At 43.8% G+C, this 20,473-nt stretch overlaps 1 protein-coding gene across 1 annotated transcript in view; it reads right to left on the bottom strand.

The window, feature by feature from the left end:
- Positions 1-12,209: 12,209 nt before the first annotated feature.
- Positions 12,210-20,473, bottom strand: part of SLC9A9 (solute carrier family 9 member A9) — a 417,613-nt gene continuing 409,349 nt past the window's right edge. Inside the window, exons 15-16 of the mRNA XM_054983875.1 lie at positions 19,606-19,711; positions 12,210-14,398 (exon numbers count right to left, since the gene is read on the bottom strand). Coding sequence (XP_054839850.1) covers positions 14,189-14,398; positions 19,606-19,711 — 316 coding nt within the window. The 3' untranslated portion in view covers positions 12,210-14,188. The remainder of the gene's footprint in view (positions 14,399-19,605; positions 19,712-20,473) is intronic.

Below are 20,473 nucleotides of genomic sequence, written 5' to 3'. Positions count from 1 at the left end.
CTGACAGTTCTATGGACCTCTTAGCAGGGGAGTTTCCTGTAACAGCTCCCTACTTTTAGGAGGCAGTACCTTTTATTGACTTAAGCAAAAAGAAGTGCCCTCCAGATTCATGTTTTGACCTATGATGTATAGAGTGGTGGCTCTCTGCCAAAGTATAAATATGGATGATGTGGGGGATTGTATGTCACTAGTGAACACATAGACACCTTGCATGTACATGTGTACATCTCTTTGAAGATCCAATGTGTGTTCACTTTACAAATGAAACCAGGGCCCACTACATGGATAAATGTGGGGTTTAAATTGTGTTGATCTGCTCATGCAATGAATGTAACATGAGAATTACTGAACATTTGTATAAAGAAAAATCAAGTGTACAGTGTACACTGATTTTTGTGTGTTCACTGCAACTTGCAAGCAGGGGTAGTGATGCTTTCTTTTGAGCTTAGTCCAGGGTAAAATATCAGTGTGTTCTTTATACAGAAAAGAAAGCACAGAGGCCCCTAAACTAGATCTGGGCCTCCTAACTGTACCTGTATTGGGCCAGGAAAACAGTCAAGAGAGGAATGCCTAGGGGCAAACAGAGATCTGAGGAAGGAAAGCTAAGGCAGAGAGTCACAGATGAGAGAGAAAGAAGCAGAAGGTGTCTATCCTTCACTGGGAAACTCTACCTGCTCTCTGCATTTAAAATTACACAGCAGTGTAATTCTGAGCATCGACAAAGTACCTTTTCCTCCTAATTTTAATGGGCAATTGTAATTTTTTTGCTCCCTATACCCTTACAATTAAAGAGTTTTTACATTTCCAGGATGGTTACACTTCTTCCATACAGATATGCTGCAGACATACAAACATAACAGGTGCCTAGCTGGATTAGACCAGCAATCCCATCTGGTCCCACATCTTGTTTCACAAAAAGTGGCCACCCGGTAGCCCTGAAGGGCCAACAAACAGGGCACAGAGGTCAAGGCTGTCTCCTGATGTTGCCTCCCAGCTCTGAGATCCAGAGGTTTGTTGCCTCTGGATATGGAGGTTCCCATTATAACCATGACTGCTTTTAAAGACATTCATGGTAATGGCCATCACTACATCTACTGAAAGTAGAGTTCCAACTCCAGCATGATAAATTCTTGGAGATTTGGAGGCAGTGCCTGGAGAAAGTGGAGTTTAGAAAGGGTAAGGAACTTTGTGAAGATTTAGTGCCATAGGGTCTGCCCTCTGAAGTAGCCATTTCCTCCGGGGGAACTGATCTCTGGGCTCTGGAGCTGAGTTGTAATTCCAGGTGGATCTCAGGTCCCACTGGAAGGTTGGCAACTCTAACGGACAGCAATTAGACATGGGTACAAACCATGAAAAAACCCAAACTGTGCGGTTTGTGGTTCGTGATGGTTTCACAAACCAGGAACCACGAACTCACATGAACTGGGGCAAGTTCATGAACCGGTGTCCCGATGCAGACTCACGCTGGCAGCAGGTAAGGGATAACTGTCCGAGCAGGGCAGCACCCAGTTCCAAGGTTCAGGCACCAATTGGGCACACTCACAGCTTCAAGTCCAAAGGAAGATTCCAGAAACACATCCACAGGAACAGGCCAAGGTCAGGGACAAGAGAATCAGTTCCAAACACAGCAGCAAGGTCAGTAGTAAGCGGACTCGTTGCTTCCACGCAGCCACTCCCTCTTCGGCTGCTTTTAACCCTTACAGTGCTCAGCTGCCTGTGCTACAGCAAGCACCTGCCAGCTGTCTCAGTCCTGCTCCTGCAAGCACTCATCATCACTAATGATGCTGGGCCGGTGCTGTGCTGCTAGCCTGGCACTGCGCCTTCTGGCTTGGAGGGCTCTTCTAGCCCTCCTCTGGCAGCGCTCTGTTACCAGAACTGCTTTTATTATAAGGGGGAAATTAGCTTTAGCAGTCTGTAACTTAAAATAAGCGCGGATCTTAACCTATGTCTACGGAGGTCCCGATCCCAGACACTCTAGTGAAAAAGAGGCAGACTACAAATAGGTTCAAACACGTGTATTGTCTAACAATGTGGCGTAAGCCTGAACTTGCACAAGCATACAAGAAACACACAAGATCTAGGAAATACAGAGTATGAAATACAGAGACGTTCGCATTAGCTGGTTCCCAACGATGATAGGGGGAATACTCACTTATCCTGAAGCGAAGCAGAGACACAACAGCAAGGGGAGTGGCCCAATGCCAGCACTGGAACCACAGACGGACAGCAAGGAGGTCTGGATAGGGAATGGCCTGAGCACCGAGTGGTCTGGGAGACCAGCTTAAATACCCCAAAACGTACCCTGGGGCTGGTGCTGTACTTGGTGGTTCTCACAGATTAAAACAAAGGTTCTAATGGGCTACTGAATGGCTTGGATGGGCCACTTTAGTAATCAGATTGTGATAAGTGACACCTCAGGAAAAGGGGACAAAAGAGGGAGGGGGAAATCCAAGTGGGCTGAAAGGATGTTCCAGCGGACAGGGCTTGTCCTGATGTCATCAGCTCTGGAATGCGGAGGTTTCTTTGAGATGCATTCTCTAAGTGCTTGGGATGGTCGGCACTTAGTTCCTTCTCCGGGGCGGCTCCTAAGATATGCAGAGCGGGGCGAGGTACTCTCGCTGCGGACGTGGTGTGCCCGCTTCGCTGAAATGGCTTCCCAAAGCAGTCTTCTTCCCAGGGTCTTCTGGCTGCCTGAGAACATGGACGCCGGCTGGGCATGGCTGGGGCTGGTTTGCAGGTCGCCTGGTAGCGAGGGCAAGCTCGGGGACCGGCCCGCGGGAGGCTCCAGGCGGGAACTGACCAGGGAGCGCCTAGCCAGGCTCGCTGGAGGTTTCCCCGGCAGGCGCCCGGCTGCTAGCAGCGGCTTGGGCCCATATGAGGCAGGCTTCCATGGAGGCAGGGGGAACAGTACTTAAAACACAGTCCAAAGCAGGGAACAGGCACGGTCCGTGGCAGATGGCAATGCAGGCACGGGACACACTTGTAACAGAGTCCAAACACACACTGGGAAGTTCAGATACAGGTCAGGGCAGGGCTGCCCAGAAAGAGAGTCCTTTGTGCAGTTATCCAAACATGGAGTCAGTAAACTACACAGTCTATTGCAGCAGCAAGGTAATTGACACGCAGGCAGGAAACTGACACGTGTATCAACACACACACACGTGTAAAGCAATCTTTGGTGTAGCAGTGAAACAGCAATGCAGGAAACTTTAACACAGTTCATGGCAGGCCTTAAAGCAGGGGAGGGGGCCTACTTGGCAACAGCTCCCAAGGCTCTGGTGATGAAGGGGGAGAGCTGGCCTGCACCTGGCTTTCTGTTGCCAGCCCAGGGCTGGGAAGCTGAGGAACCGATGTGCTGGGACCTGGCTGTGGATCAATATCTGAGCCTCCAGGGCCTGCCTCCTCCTGCAGTGCCTCTACCACTGGCTGTGGATCTGGGTCAGGTTCACCAGCTGCCTCTTCCTCAGAAGAGTCCACTGAGTCTCTCTGCTCCGCTGAGCCAGGTTGGTCCATCCGGTTCGTGGTTTGTGGGTTTTAAATGCCCCTTTCTGGCCACTTAGCAGCATTTAAACCCCTGGTTCAGCTGCTTGTTGTGGAGATCCCCAACAAGCAGCTGATCATTTAAACAGTGGGGCTGTTTAAATGGCTGCTCCCAGCAGTGGGGAAATGGCCATTTAAACTGTGGGTGGGGCTTGGCTGGCGGGCCAGTTCCTGGTCGTCCAGCCAAGCCCCACCCACAGTTTAAATGGCCATTTCCCTGCCGCTCTGAGTGGTGGGGAAATGGCCATTTAAAGAGCGGAGCTTGGCTGGCCGGCCGGCCGGGAACTCCAGACTGGGTAGCCAAGCCCCACTGTTTAAATGATCAGCTGCTTGTTGGGGATCTCCCCAACAAGGGGGTTTAAATGCCCCTTTCCCTGCCGCTTTGCTGGCCAGCCAAGCCTCACCTGCTCTTTAAATGGGGAAATGGCCATTTAAACTGTGGGAACTCCCAGCCGGCCAGCCAAGCCCCACCCACAGTTTAAATGGCTATTTCCCTGCTGCTCGGAGCCCCTACTGGTTCATACCAAATGAACTAGTAGACCAGTTTGTGAGAGAACTGGGATCTCTCTACTGGTTCAAACCAAATGAATTAGTAGACCAGTTTGTGGAAGTTCGTGAAAACGAGCTTCCATGAACCACTGGTTCATGAACCATGAACTGAGTTGGTTTGTGGGGTTTTTTGGTTCGTATTCCGGTTCATGCCCATCTCTAACAGCGATTTCCACAATTTAATTCTCACCTCTCTCATTGTTCCCACCACATAAGAGTGCACACTCTTCTATTTATTTCATGAAAAAATCTGCTCCTTGTTTCCTGCCTTATTTTTCTAGGAGATCTTCATAAACTTTTCTTTTTGTGAAGAACTCCTCCACTCCTGTTATGTAGCACACACTTAAAGAATTAAGGATCTGGGGCTCCTCAGCACATTATTGAGCTCAGAAAGCTGTTCTGAGTAGCAGTTCAGCCACATGAATTCCCTTCTTTAAGAAATCCACTCCTGGTTTGCAAAGCCTTTTGTTGTAGCTGTTGAAGGTGGTTGACTGGGAGGTATCTGTATTGCAGGCAAAGAAACTAAAGAAACTAAAGAGACTGCCTGGAGGAAGCAGCTTCTGAATAGGAAAGAGAAGTTTAACACAAAAGAGAGGACATTAATAGAGAAACTGAAACCGGGGTGGGTACACCTCCTACCACCAGTCCATTGAGAGAATTGGAATTAAAAAAATATTTTCCAATGTTGCAAAGTGGCCACAGGGGATGGATAGTAGAGTATGAATGGCAGCCTGCTAGCCCCTTTGCTCAAGCTGTGGTGTGCAATATAATTGATTAATGCATTTCACAATATATGATCTGTGCAATATGGTCTATTTTTGTCCTGGCAGGCACATTTGGTGCTGGATATTTCTTTGTGTGGTTAGCTGCTTGTGGAGTGGCACTCATGTGGTTTAGGGCAAGCAGGATGATTAAATCTGGGGATTTTTAAAAACAAAAATGAGGATGACAGTATTTATATACCACCCCAGGGCATGTCACATAAAAACAGTGGAATCGTATTAAAATCCATGTACAGTTTATTTTAAAAACAGGCAAGGGAAAAGTGGGAAGAGCTAAAACACACTAATGGGAATGGATCGTTTGACTTCTGTAGGCTGAAATGACTTCGAGCACTTTTAGAAGGAAGGGGGAACAAACACAGAGGTCTAAACAGAGAAAGTTCGACAGCGAGGGGCTCTCTGCAGTGAAGGCGTACATGTTGCTGATTCCTGCGGGATCTCCCAATAAATTTTAGTTGTATTCTTCTTTGATTTCCTCATTCTCCTTTGGCATCCAGATCAATCCTTTCCTTCCTTCATTTTTTAAATTCCACTTTTGTTCCTGGCCTCTGCACTGTCTTGTTTCTTTCACTCCAGTCTGCCATGAACTCTGGGACACTGGGTTCTTCTTTTAATATCTGTTGCACTCCCATATAAGAAACTTCATTATGTTTATGGGCTATTGTTATCATTATCTTTAACTCACTGGTGTATTGCTTCTCTTAGGCCAGTATAATGCTTGGCAATCTTGTCTCCTTGTGTGGCTAGAATACATTATTTTAATGCATTTTTTAGAGATGAAACTCTTCTAATTGAATAAAGTAGCAGTACTGGTTTATTTATATCCATCAGATTTCCCTGTTGGATACACAGGCAGTTAAAGAGAAAACCCCCCAATGTAGAACAATTGCGACTACAAGGTACTTAGTGTGATTCAGAGAACGATGGCCTGGAAATGTGCTAAACTACTAAATAATGTTGCATTGAATTCATGCTTTAAAATTTTTTTATTTATACTCTATACTGCTTTTCAGTCTCAATGATGCTTTGTTTTTTTTTATGCTGCTTTATGATTCCTGTTTGGTGCTTTTGCTTTTTAAAGAATTGTTTTAAGAGCGTGATTGAGCCCAAGACATGGCTTATCTGTGTATTTATTGGACATGATGTATAATGGCGTTGAGGCATATGTAGCATATAGTGCCTAAGGTCTGTTAACCTGCAATCTTAATATTATCAAACCTGTTCTCATAGGGCTACAATCCAAGGCCTAACTATATACTTTGCAAAACCTTTGGATCTGCCACAAGGACTTTCATTCTAATGTGTGTTGCAAGTTGCCCTGTGAGACTCAGTTCCTCAGTGCCCAATTCAGATTGGGGACTGGAACACATAGAAGGGTCTTATGGCTTCCTCTGTGCCTTTTTTTCTGACCTGAAATGGTCACAGGGGGTGCTATTTGGCCTGTTGGAGGTTCCACATATACTGATGAGGTACATGTAGGTTTCCCAAGAGGAGTCAATAGCACTTCTCTAACCCATTTTTCATGTTGGGAAAATGGAGGTAGGAGGAGTCATAAGGAGGAGGCCTCTCTGTGCGCCATGGACCAGATCTGTGTCTGGTCCCTGCAGGCCTTGGAACTGAGTTCTGAGCATGGAACTCACAATGCATATCTGATTGAAAATTCTGATGCTGGACCTTGACAAAACCAGGACTTTGTAACCTGTAGTTAGCCCCTGTAGAGAAGTGTGATATCCACATGGTATTCACATAAAGAGCAGTATCTGCTCTGGTCAATTTATGTCCCTGTCCTTTCCATTTTAGACCAACTTTTGGAAGCTTTGCAGTGGCATGGATAACTAGTATTTGCACTTTTGATGGATCTGTCACGTGGCCTGTCCACTGCAAGAAAGCTCTATTTCGCTAAATGGCCTTTACACCCTCACTGATAACATGACTTCATTCCCACAAGGTTATAGTCATCTGTTGTTCTCACAAAGTAATTATGACCTTGTCTGTTGGGGGATTCTTGGCTTAGGGCACCCCATTGCCCTGTTCTAGCAAAGGTAGTCTGAGAACAGAGCTGCATGTTTAAGCTCAGAATGCACTTTTGGATACATTTTAAAGGCATCTGCTATGCTTCCAGCATTGCACTCATGCTGCCAACATATTGCCCCTTGTTGGGTCCTAAACCAGGCATTCTCTTCAACCCACAATGGATGAGCAACACTCTTAGAATTCACAGTGTCAATTATACCTTTGTCAGGCGGCAGTTAGGGATGGGGGAGATCCTCAGGTATAACTGCTGAAGTTTAGCCCAATCACTTCTTTCTCACATAGGGCTCCCTGAACTGAGCCATGAAGGCAAGTGCCTTGGTTGCTTGGACACCCCTTCTTAATTCCAGGTTAAGTGGACCAGACTGAACAACACTTTTGTTGATCACTTTCCTATGCATGGTGGGGAGCAAGGGCATGCCTGCCCACTTATTTCACCCAGGGTACTAGCCCTGCAGAGAACAGTCATATGGAAGGACATAATGTGCTGATGTGCATATTAGAAAACTAACTGCAATGTATGTGTAGTGTACAATTTGGACATAGTGTGGATATTTGGAAGTGGTGCTGCTATGCTGGATGGAAGAGGCAGCGAACTATACATAGGGAGCTAGTCACTGAAAATATTGTCTGATCAGTCATAGGTGACTACACATTTTCTTGGTCAATTCAGTTTTGTGCACATTTTAAAGGAGATTGTTTTCTCTGCTCTCCTGTAAAAGCCTAGGGTTGTCACCTGGTTGGCAGGACAACACAAGCCCTCTACACACTATTCCTCTGAGTATGACTGAACATGCAGAGATGTAGAAGAGGTACAAGTGTGCTGGCCCCACCTCTGCCTCTGAGTCATTGCCAGCTCGTGACCCACACATGGAGGAAGTGTTTGTGTGTATCTCCCCTCTCTGTGATTGGCAGCATTAGGAAAGAAGTGTCCCCGGTCACGACACAGATACTTCCTCTGCTCATTTGCATCATGCAAATAACCCAGCAATAGCGCAGAGGTGGGACCAATTTGCTTGTTGTGACTGCTCTTCTACCTTGTGAATTGTCAATGCATATATGTTTGTGGAGGACTAGAGTGATGGATTTTTGCACCAGCCTTTTCAAAGCATAGGGACCAGGGGGTCACCATACCATAGCAATGGCTCTGCCAGTTAGTCTGAAGTTAGTCTCATATGGGACTTCCACAAACAGAAGAGAATAAAGCAGGCAAGTCAACCATAAGTTTGGACATTGGAATCACACAGGGAGAACTCCCAGATTTAGAATGTTTTCTTTATGGAATAATATGCTTGACTGGCAGTTCACAGTTGACTAGCTGGGATACAGGTCTGCTGGGATTCTATTGCTAGCAACGGGCCTGCCTGTGTTAAGTTACACACTGATGAAATAGAAGGAGGATGTTGCCAGAAAACCCTTCTGTAGCTCTAAATAAAACAATATTTTCAGGGCTTATGGAAAAAATACTTTTTTATTCACCTGATTTTTATTTTTGAATCATGTTTGTGATCCCAGTGAGGATTGGCTGTTTCATGGAGATCTGGATTCTGATATTCAAACCATAACATAGTGCATTGGTTTTAATGGTGTTGTGCTGGAGAAACAATGTGTAGGATTGTTGACCCTTAGTACCTGTTCAGATGTCTTCTTTCCTACATTGGATTGGATGCCGCCTAGAATTTCTGCAAGCAAAAGGAGGACAGCAGTCGTCACTGATTCCTCCCTTCCATGGCACCCCACAATGCTTCCAGAAGTGCTGCTTATGGCATATGGGGGACATCCAGGAATCGCTTTGTGGGAGTTCTCCTGAAGGAGGAAGAGTTGGCAAAAATCAACCCCCAGTGCTTGTGGAAATTCTAAACAGGACACAAGCCATAGGTTATGAAGAAACTTCTTGGGGTGAATTTTCGGTACCTTCAGTGCAATCCTAAGGAGAGTTTCACCCTTCCAAGTCCCTTGACTTTAATGGGCTGGTTAGCATATGGTTTCCACCTTGAAACAACCACAACCAGAAGAATGGGTAAGCTGCGGGTCTCCCTGAGGTGCAGACCTCATGCCAAACCTGAAAGTAAATGTCACTCTTTTGACTGGGGATAATTGTGAATGTGGCTCTCTGTGAGCTGTGGAGTGAGTATCACTGTTCTAGACTGTTCCCCCTGATAACTCTGTATCATCCATGCACTGAAATTCTTCAGCTCCGCCTATCTTTGGTGCCCACTGTGGCCATGAGCACCAAGTCCTCTTCATCATTCTTCAATAGATGTCTTGTGATGTCAATAGACTGGCTTTCCTAATAAGAATGCACCATGCAGTCAAGATGCCACAAATTCAGCCACGTTTCAGACCATTTGACCATTCTGTCAAAGTACCATCTATAACAAGACTTTCTATATTACCAATTAAACCAAAGAGGTCTAAGACGAAAGCCTTTGGTGGCAGTGAAAATCTTCTGAGAGTCAGGGAGGCAGCCATATAAAGGTCACACACAAAAAAAGGGGAAGTGTTCTCAAAGTATAAGCTTGTGTAAAGTAGAGAATGTCTCAAGCTCTGTGGGTGAGGAGAAAAAAGAGTGTTGATTGGGATCAGGGCCCTCGTGAAATAAAAGTTTAAGGGAAGGAGAGGAAGAGCTGAATTAAAGGTTCAAATGCAAAGGTTATGAAAACAAATAGGACAGAAAATCATTACAATGGGAAATTGGTGGTTCTGCTTGGAGGAGTCTGAACAGGGAACAAAAATGCTAATGCTGCAAACATAAAGGATTTTCAAATAAAATATAATCAAACACATCCTCAGTATTTCATGCCATTATTTTTAACAGACAGCTCTACAACTGTCCTGAACAAAGCCTAAAGGTTAGTTAAGAACAAGTTTCATTGCTTTTGGTGCACATTTGCATGCAATTAGATGCAGCTGTGTTTCTAGCAATACATTTGAGCTTATAGCTAAGCTGGTAGTTGGATCTGAGGGACCAAAGCCAAAAATGCTCATCATGTAGAAAAGTCGGTTTGCACAGGGCAAATTGAGACTTTATTCCTAACTGCTTCTTTGTATGGAATGCGGCATTACTCTTTTTTTTTTCCCTGAATTTTTTCACGGTGTCATTTCAGCCATGAGAAAAAATGGGGAGGAGAGCAGAGGGTGGGAAATTGATTTGCGCTTCCTGTTCCATGTGCTTCTTGAGAAATTGATCTCCCAGTGGGGAGAAGTGCAAGATTGATTTCAGATGAGATGGAGAAGGATGGGGAACAGGAAGCACGTTCCATTCTCTCCACTCAAATTGCATCAAAGTAAAAAAAGTTCACAAAATTGTGGCTTAATATAATCCATTGACTGGGCTGAGTTCTAGTTCCCATAAACTGTATCTAGTACAGTTTTATTTGCTCACCATTGGTAAAGGGCTACAGGACCCAGGCCATCCACCTGAGCCCTGTGGTAATATTCCAACACCGACATGCCTGCTGAACTTCTCATTATATGTCATGATCTCAGGACTAGAGTCCTCTGTGAACCAGCAGGTTGGAGTGAAAGGTTTATCCATATCCATCTATCATAAGTTCTATTGCAGAAATTTCCATTCTCACCCTGGGCCATTGAATATTCCAGGCAGTTGCAGCCTTCTCTGAGACACTGAGAAGACCCATACCTTTTTGTTCCAAGTTACACATATGTAAAGTTCTTCATTCCTCTCTCTTGCAGCTAGATATAACATGCCCAAGAGCTATACATTCATGATTTCTTTTTATCAGCATCATATATTAATGGAGCCAAAATATATTTCTCCTTATTGGGACTAGGAATCTTTGAAGCAAGTTGATTCATGTTTTGGAAAAAGAGAAATAAAACCACACTTCAGATTTTGATCTGCTGTAGAGTATTTAGAATTCTCATTTTTAAATTTATGCTTAAAAGCAGCTGCTGTAGCATTTCATTCAACCAGAAATTAATTAGACTTGGAAAAGCAAGATTAAAACTTGATTATATTTAAGTTTGTGTTGCCGTTTCCATCTGTGAGGGAACCAAAATCCATTCCACTTTACAATTATTCATTGTTTCATTAAGATGACTTGACATTTATTCTTATAGATTACAGACGTTCAAAATTACGAGTTTTTGTTGCATGAACTTTCCCTTATGGTTTCACTGTCATGAAAGGAACATTTTTATGTCAGTGTGATAGCAACCTGAAGCTGCATTCCTAAATTAAGAAAAAAAATGTAAACCAGTACATAATTAAGCATGCTTATTGCTGTTTACAGGGCTTTTTTTCTGGGAAAAGGGGTGGTGGAACTCAGTGGGTTGCTCTCAGAGAAAATGGTCACATGGCTGGTGGCCCCATCCCCTGATCTCCAGACAGAGGGGAGTTTAGATTGCCCTCCGTGCCGCTTGGCGGCGCGGAGGGCAATCTAAAATGCCCTCTGTCTGGAGATCAGGGGGCGGGGCCACCAGCCATGTGACCATTTTCAAGAGGTTCCGGAACTCCGTTCCCCTGCGTTCCCCCTGAAAAAAAGCCCTGGCTGTTTATATAATTTACTTAAGCAATTTGTGCTGGACTGTAGACAAAGATATGACCTCTATGTTAAAGGTTTGTATCGAATGTTTTTCAAGAACTTGTATGGAATGTTTTTCATTCATCACACGTGAAGCTGACAAGTACATGTTGTGTGTGAACTGCTTGTTCAAAAAATAGATGAGGGCAACTCCAGCACTTGGGTGCCATAATCCATATAATGGGAAGTGTGGCAATGGCATGAACAACCCTATAAGATTTTGAGACATTTTTATTAATGCCCTACTTCTCCAGATAACTCCTTCTTGTCCCTTGGATTACCTCTTGTTTTTACCGTTGTGCCATGTTTTCATATAGTGGGGCCTTGGATATATGTCCAAATGTATGTATTAGAAACAAATAGTTTTTACATGCTAGACGTCATAATAACAGATGTACAAGAGCTGAGTGCTAGCACTGAATATGTTGACAAAACTACTACTCAAGGTAGCCATATGTCTGTAAAGTCTTGTCTATATGGGAGCGTTACGAGTTGGTGATTATTTGAAGGATGACAGGAAATGTGTCTACCTAACCTATGCTGTTTGCACTGAAACGATTTCAGTTGGGATAAACTTCCTTGCTTCTACTTATCTTGTTAAAGAAGTGTATATGGACAAAAAAAATACAGATTAGAAATAAGGACTCTCAATGGAAGGCCTCGTGCTTCTGAGTGTTCAGGTTCCCCCTTCCCTTTCTGTCCACTTGCTCTCATACAGAGGTAATTGGGAAAAATTGTGCAAATATACTTGATAAGCCAGGATAACTTTCATGATTTAACATTACAGACAAATGCAGAACACATTTGCACTTTAGTTATGATTCACACAGACATGTGGAATTGCAGAAGCTGTTTTTCCATTGAAACAGTCAGAGGATTGAGGATTAGAAAGGAAACAAAACCACGTCCCTAGGGCCTAAGAGGAGCCAAACACATGTAGACATTGGATGATCTTTTAATACTAGAAGAAACATACAACCCGATACAATGCATGTAACCACAGAAAAGCAAGAAAACTGTACTGCAGACATAGCCTAATAGCGCCATCATATGGTGACCTCATTCCCTATCTGGCAGTTCCTGTTATGTCTCACAATACAGCTGTTGTGGGTTGCCATTTCTCCATCATCCCTCCTGATACTGATCATAATGTGTAGGATATTTCAGTACTTAGGTATAAATATGAATGGACTTGCCAAGTGGTCCAAAAAAGCTGTCCATCATGGATCTTTTAAAAGTACCAGAGTCCATCCAGGAAGATATCTAGCAACCTTTCCATAGCATGTATTAACAACAACCCTTCCTGTCCATGATTCAGTCCATATTGTACAATGCATGCCACTAGTGGGTCATTCAAATAGTACTTCAAAAGCCCAAATTGTTCTTTTAGTTTAATCCCAAATGCAGTTATACCCTTCTAAGTCAATGGAAGTCAACAGGCTTAGACGGATGTAACTCTGTTTAGGACTGCAGTGTTTTGGAGCTCTACCCAACCCTTCCTAATGAGCAATGATATTTATGTGGTCATGATGATGAATGATTCAGATGACCTTTTCTCCATGCTGAGCATGCAGTGGTTATGCATCTAAGACTGTCTAGGACTCTTTCATTCTAAGATACTAGAATGTGGGCAAAAGATTTTGCATATCTTGCTTTCGAATTCTTGACCATCATGCAAGCTCTCTCACTCTCTCCCATTCTAATATACACACCGATTCCATAAGTAATAACTGAACATTAGAATTTGATGAAAAATTGCTCAAAGTCAGCACACGATTTTGCATTATGAAGTTACTGCACAGGAGTGGTGACAAATGAGTTGGCGAAGAAAGCATAATTGCTGTCTACACTGGCAATCATGCTCAATCACAATAATAATATCAAGTGCCTCTCTTATCGATCTGTTTAGGCCTCAGCAGCTCATATATCAATGCTCAGATTTTTTGTGCACTACATTATTAACCCTTTGTCAGCAAAATACCACAGGATGAAAGAATCCTAAAGCTCTGCAATGGAATGAGAAAAGAAACCCAACAGCTTGTATAGAAATACCTTTCATTTCACGCCACAGGAGAGTATGCTGGAAAACGTGCCACATCATAAAAACATGTGTGTTATTTGGAGCATGGAGTAGCCAATCTATTTTCTATCCTTCACTCTGCTGAGTGAATTATAAGAAAAATGTTCCGTAACCTTTGTTCATGTTTGAGATTGGACTGAAAATGATGATGCCTAATCAGGGTTGGATCCTATCACTCCTCTATGCCAAAGCTTCCTCCAACTGCAAAAGTAGAAAAGAGCTGATAACTGACGAAGTGAGCTGTGAGTGACTCACAAAAGCTCAACCCTACTACAATTTTTGTTAGTCTTATAGGTGCTACTGGACTCTTGCTATTTTCTGCTGCTACAGACAGACAAACACGGCTACCATCTTAGAAGAATGGAGTCTAAGGATTCAGCCCTATGAGTGCATATGTCATTTCCCAGTAGCAGACAGGCAGTGCCCTCAATCCCGTTATTAAAAAATGGCCACTGTCAGAAAAAAATAACTGTAGTTGTATAATATTTGGGGTGGTAATAAATTCTCATTGCTCCAGGCTTCAGAGATAGATTCAGCAAAGTTGTACTTCTTTTCAGTTTGTGCCCTTAATACATTTTTCAGCTTCTTGCTAACTCTGCAAAATAAGCATGGCTTGCATTCCTCCTTGTGCTACTTGTCATGAATATTTTCACCGGACTTTAGGCTGAGGATACTCCTGGAGTAGCTTCAGATTGGAGTTCATATCCTCCTAAGCCAAGGTCCCCTTCATAAATGTTTTCTTTACCCAGAGGAGGGGGTGCATTTGTTGTGCTGTGTGCTGGCATTGGAGAAGAGTCTGAGGTTGCACAATTTATTGCCAGTTCATCATTACTGACAATAAAGTCCATATCATCATCCTTCAGTTGCTCCTACATTTATTTTTAAGGGGGAAAAAAGAGAAACAAATGTTATTCATCAGCAAAAGACTAAAGTCTCACAAGGCGGCTTTGTTCTTTGCCAATTAGGCTGGGCTTGATTGATTTGGATGGTTTATTGAATTCCTTTATCAGATAAGTTTGAATTATTTTACCTGAAAAAAGGAGAAAGCACTACTTAGGAATTTAATACCCTACCCTGTTCCTAAGGCAAGGGACAATGAACACCATTTTAATACAATTAAGAATAATTAATTAAAATTTCAACGTAAGTGATCTAATGGCAAACAACATTGAACTTAACCCAAATGCTGGCATCCCAATCCTGACTCATTTTGTGCAGAAGCTGGGACTTCCATGCATGCAATGTGTGAGGCAACTTCTTATGGTCTGAGAAGTTTACAGCATGAAATTATCCTTTCCATTCAACTGAACTGAGAAGACTGCAAATAGAAAATCTGTAGGTGCCCACTGGCTTGCTTCAGACATAATGTGGAACTGTTGTGAATTTTAACCATGGTTAGTTTGTAAAACCTGCATTGAGCTTGCAGAGGTTCATATGCTGGTTTGCCTCAATAAATGCTGGTGTCATTACCGTTACTGTTTTCCCCATCTCCCCCAAGAGATCTGGATGGTATTGAGTGCACACTCCAAAAATTACCATTTTAATTCTGGTTTGGGTTTTTCTGCAGGGTATGCTTTTTGTTAGGTCAGAATTTTGGAAGGGGGACTTTTGTTTTAAGAAATCTTTTTTGGCAATTTTTGGAATCTGGAACTTTGACACCCAAAAAGCATGCCTTTTAAAAAAAGCCTTACTTGAAATGAAAATGAAAATTTTGAAGTGCATTTGCATTCTCGCTCCCCCAGCACCTTCAACTATTAATTTTTAAACTTAGGAGGCCTGATTATCAGCTTATAGGTAGGCTACACCTAGGGTTGCCAACCTACAACCTACAGGTGGTGGCTGGAGATCTCCAGGAATTACAATTGATTTCCAGGCCCCCAAGATCAGTTCTCCTGGAGAAAATGGCTGCTTTGGAGGGGGGATTCTATGGCATTCTACCCCACTGAGGTTCCTCCTTTCCTCAAACCCTGCCTCCAGGCTCCACCCCTCAAATCTTCAGGAATTTCCCCACTTGGAAATGGCAACCCTAGCTACACCTCATTCCTCATGAACCTTTCAGTTTTTTAAAAATGGAAAGGGAAGGAGGCCGCTGCAGAACTTATCTTGGCAGCGAGGCCCATGTTGCAGCTGCTGTCCCTCCTCATGGTACAGCTTGCCTGAACCCTGACAGCTGGCAAGGAATGGCTGCAATGTCTGCCTGAATACTTTCAAGACTTGGTCTGGAGTTGGGTGCTGGGAGAATAGTGAGTAGAGATGGGCACGAACAGCAATATGAACTAAAAAAACCCATGAACAGCCCAATCTGCTGTTCGCGAACAAGCTGTTCATGAGGCCCCATTCTAAATGAACAGGTGGTCGTTGCAAGCCTCATTTGTTGCTGTTTGTTGCTGTTCGTCAAGCCAGACAGTCTGGCACCTGCAATCAATTCCCATGGCAACTCAGGCAGGGATTGTCTGAACTCTGTCTGAACTCCTGGTGTTGTCCAATCTAAGCCCAATTTAGCTTGATAGGCAGGTCTTCCTTCCAAGTGTGGACTGGAGCTCCAAATTAGTTACAAGAGCAAAAGACCAGGGGGGAGAGGGACTCCCAGCTCTGGCTTTCAGGGAGAGACAGCTGCTGTTAGAGAGACAGGGTGGGTGCATTGGAGCTTGAATTTTCTTTGTTTGTGGTGGGATAGGGATCTACCCCTTCAGGTTCCAGGGCTGCTGCCAGGCTCTGGGACCAATTTATTATTTATTATTGGTACCTTTCCTGGTACCTGCTCAGGTAGGGTTTCTGGGAGTGGTGCAGTAGGGATCTTGATGGCTGGAGAAGAGCCTGCTGGCCCCCATGAACAACGAACAATGAACATGTTCGTGAACAGGATCATGTTCATCAACGTTTGTTGTTCGTTGTTCATGGATGGCAAAGAACAACATGTTCATTTTTTTCTGTTTGTGCCCATGTCTAATCGTGAGTTGCTTCAGAAGACTTCTTGAGTCTCCAGAAGCTTTCAGAAGTCTTTGGGAGCCTCCTTCCCACCTCACTCCCCAAACATTCTCAAAAATCCAGGAGGTAACTTTTTGTTACTCCAGGAATTCCGGGAATATGCTTTTAAAATTCATTTTAAATAAATAATAAATATTTTTATTAAATAAATAAGTATTCTTTAATAAATACACCTGAGCTGAGCCAAAATGGCTAAGTTGGGGCATATTTTTTTTGGTTGTGCTGGGGAACAATCCAGGATTAAGCAAGAATATCAGCATTCATAAATCATGTGAACACATAATTAGGCCTAACTGTGACTAATAAATTAACTTCAAACCATGGTTTCATGGCCAGCGGGAGGCATTGGCCTCCCGAGGGCATGGTCTGGGAGGCACAGTGTACTCCTGCGGGCCCAATCTGGGCCTGAATCAGGCAGGATTGGGCTGCTGTGGTGCGGAGGACCGCTCCCATGCTCCACAGCAGCCTGATCCAGCCCGATTTGTACAGGACTTGGCCCAGATCATGCCTGAATCAGCCCAGATCTGGTTGGATTGGGCTGCTGCAGAGCAGGAGAGCACTCCTGCACTCTTCAATGGCCCGACTCGGGCTGATTTGAGCTTGAATCAGGCCTGATTGGGCCCGAATCTGGCTTGATTCAGGCCAATTCAGCCCGAATTGGGCTGCAGAAGAGCCAGGGAGTGCTCCTAGGCTCCACAGTGGCACGATCCAGGCTGATTCAGGCCTGAATTGGCACGGATCAGGCCTTTGTGGAGTGCACGAGTTCTCCCATGTGCTGCAGTGGCCCATTTTGGGCTGAATTAGCCTGAATCCAGCCCAATTCGGGCCTGATTCAGCTCCCCTGTGGAGCGCAGGGGAGCTTCCAAGGTGGCTGCTGCTGCTGCCGCTGCCCCGCACTGCCACTGCCTGCACGATTTCATCACTTCCCAGAAGTGACATCATTGCGCAGGCCCAGGAGTGCGTGCATGCAGAAACTAACAGCACATGTAGGTGCTGGGTCCCCTACCTCCTGCCAGGAGGATAGGGGGACCTGGCAACTCTATTTCAGAACATGGTTTTATGTTCCTCAATTAACCGTAATTAGTGGAACCACTTTGTTTGAAAGATCACACTAACCACGGTTAGTTTAATTAAACTCTCGTTTTGTGTTATGTCTGAACCAAACCACTGGAACATGAGCAGAGCTATGTAACTAGGTAATAATTTGTTTATTTGTTGTTCCCAAACAGTGAGTATAACATCCATTTGTACGGCTCATTTTAAAGCAGGCCCTATCTGAAGAATACACCAGAAAAATAGAGAGTTGATCCCCACATATTTTCTAATTTTTCCTTCAAGATGACATAAAGGACAATTCTTGTTTTGGGGGGAATACTGAGCAGCTGTGCAATAGTACATTGATGCTAGCTGGGTTGTGAGTAGACATGGGCATGAACGGAAAAAAAAATGAACAAGCTGTTCGATGTTCATTGCCATCAACTAACAACAAAGAATGAACAGTAACAAACATGACCCTGTTCACAAACATGTTCGTTGTTCACTGTTCATGGCCCCTTAAAGATCCCTTTAAACTATCAGCTGGCAGATAGGGCCCTTTCCTGCCATGTGCAAGGGGCAGGGCCCTTTAAACACCCCACAAACTGACCTTTCCAATGTCCAATACCCACCAAATTTGCAGGGGACATAGTCCTCACTGTCCTCCAAAGACCCCCTAAGTTTCAGAGAGATTTCACCCTGAAAAAGTCATGATCCATGTGTCCCCCCACTTTGCTGTCATTTGCTCTTCACAGTGGCAAAAACGGAACTGCCTGTTGGAAGGCAGCTACTTTGAGGGGTTACAAACTGACTTTCCCAATGTCCAATACCCACCAAATTTGCCAGGGACATAGTCCTCACTGTCCTCCGAAGACCCCCCAAGTTTCAGAGAGATTGCACCCTGGGAAAGGCATGATCCATGGGTCATTCCCTTTATTGTCATTTTCTGTTCACAGTGGCAAAAATGGGACTCTCTGGTGGAAGCTACTTTGAGGGGTTACAAACTGACCTTCCCAATGTCCAATACCCACCAAATTTGCAGGGGACATAGTCCTCACTGTCCTCTGAAGACCACCCCACCCCAAGTTTCAGAGAGATTGCACCCTGGGAAAGGCATGATGCATGCCTTTGTTGTCATTTTCTCTTCACAGTGGCAAAAACGGGACTGTCTGCTGGAAGTACTTTGAAGGGTTAAAGCCAGAAGGACAGCCAGAAGGACTTCAGACAGAGTTCAGTCCTTGCTGTTGCCAGGGGAATTGATTGAAAGGCCCCAGACTGTCTGGCTTGACCAACGGCTGACAAAGGCAACAAACGATGCTTGCAATGACCACTTGTTCATTTAGAATGGAGCCTCACAAACGGCTTGTTCATGATGAACGGGCTGTTTGTGGGTTTTTCCCATTCGTAAAGCTGTTCATGCCTATGTGAGATGTATATGTACTAAACCACTCATGTGGTACCTGAAGCTACTCAAGTATCATATGGTTATGTGAATTGGGCCCAAAATGGAACATAGATTGTTTATGTGGTTTGAAATCAGCCAAGGTCTTTTCAGTTCAGAAACCTATACTATGTTGACTTGGCCAGAATATGGTTGCCACCCCCCCATACCTTCGAACCTGGTGGGGGCAGGGAGGTACAGCTCCTTCTTCATGCATGCATACTCTGAGACCTTCTACTGATGTCACTTCTGGTTTAAAATAGAAGCAATAGGGGCTCAGTGGGACCAAATTCACCCCAACACATAGTAAAATTGTTTTGTGTTGATTAGGCCTTGCTGAGCCCCCATTGCTTTCATTTTAAACTGGAAGTGACATTAGCAGAAGCTAATGTGTGCTATTTTGTTACATGCTCCAGGGCTCCAGCAGCCTCCTGACACTTCCCCCCATTGGCCAGGTGAACAGGAGGAGTGGCAGGTAGGGGTAAGTGACCTAGACTAGGATGATGTGACCTTCAACTGAGGGTAAGCTGAAATCTATATCATATTTTTGATAATCACTGTAACAGCTCCACAAACTAATACAACACACAGACATGCAATTTGTGTACTTACCCCATATGCTCTAGGGCTAGTTAGTAATCTGGCTACAGGATTACACCATTCTGGTAAAGTTGTAGTAAGTGGTGGCCCAGCATGTGTGAGAATGGGCTTCAAATATCTGTGCAAGAATCTATTAAGGACTAATTTCATCCATATTTGTACATGATATTATCATAGCAAATACCATTACAGTAAATCAATCATAGTAGATAGCATTACAGTAAATCAGAAATTGGTGCTTTCCATCATCAACAAAATAAAGGTGAGGCTGATAATATTTTTAGTCCATTTTCATATGTCAGGATAGGAATATCTCTATTGCAGCAGAATCTGTTTCATGTGTAGATAAGGTTAATGTAGTGTGGAGCTGGAAATAGCTACTTTATCTATTCCAGTGTTAATCTTTAGAAGAATGGGTTTTAAACTGTAAATGATCAGATAGACATGTATTATACTGTGTAAGCAAATACATGTTATTGTAAAAGAATATAAAAATGTAAAAGAATATAATTTATCAATTAAAAATACATAATGTTATGTATTTTAATTGATAAATTATATTCTTTTACATTTTTCGTTATACTTATTTTTTTCTTTTGTTCACCTCTTTGGTTACCTTACGTCAAGTTTCTCTAACCCTGTTGAACCTATGGGTATGTTTGAAATTTTGAAAACAGAGGGCGCTATAAGAAACAAGTTAAAGCAGTAGATCCAATTACAAACCATGGAGAGTTTCTACAAAATGTTAGAAGGTTCCAAGACAAGCATCATGATGGAGACAGCTGTTTAGAATGGGTGTTTCCTGTAGACACCAAGGTGATGCTTCCTGGATTTTTCTGAAGAACTTCCTGCTCCAGTGAAATGGAAGGTTGGCTTTTTG

This window comes from Eublepharis macularius, chromosome 6 (genome assembly GCF_028583425.1).
Source record: "Eublepharis macularius isolate TG4126 chromosome 6, MPM_Emac_v1.0, whole genome shotgun sequence".
NCBI lineage: Eukaryota > Metazoa > Chordata > Lepidosauria > Squamata > Eublepharidae > Eublepharis > Eublepharis macularius.
Note: the sequence above shows the minus strand (reverse complement) of the source record. Positions and strands in the feature narration are given on the sequence as shown.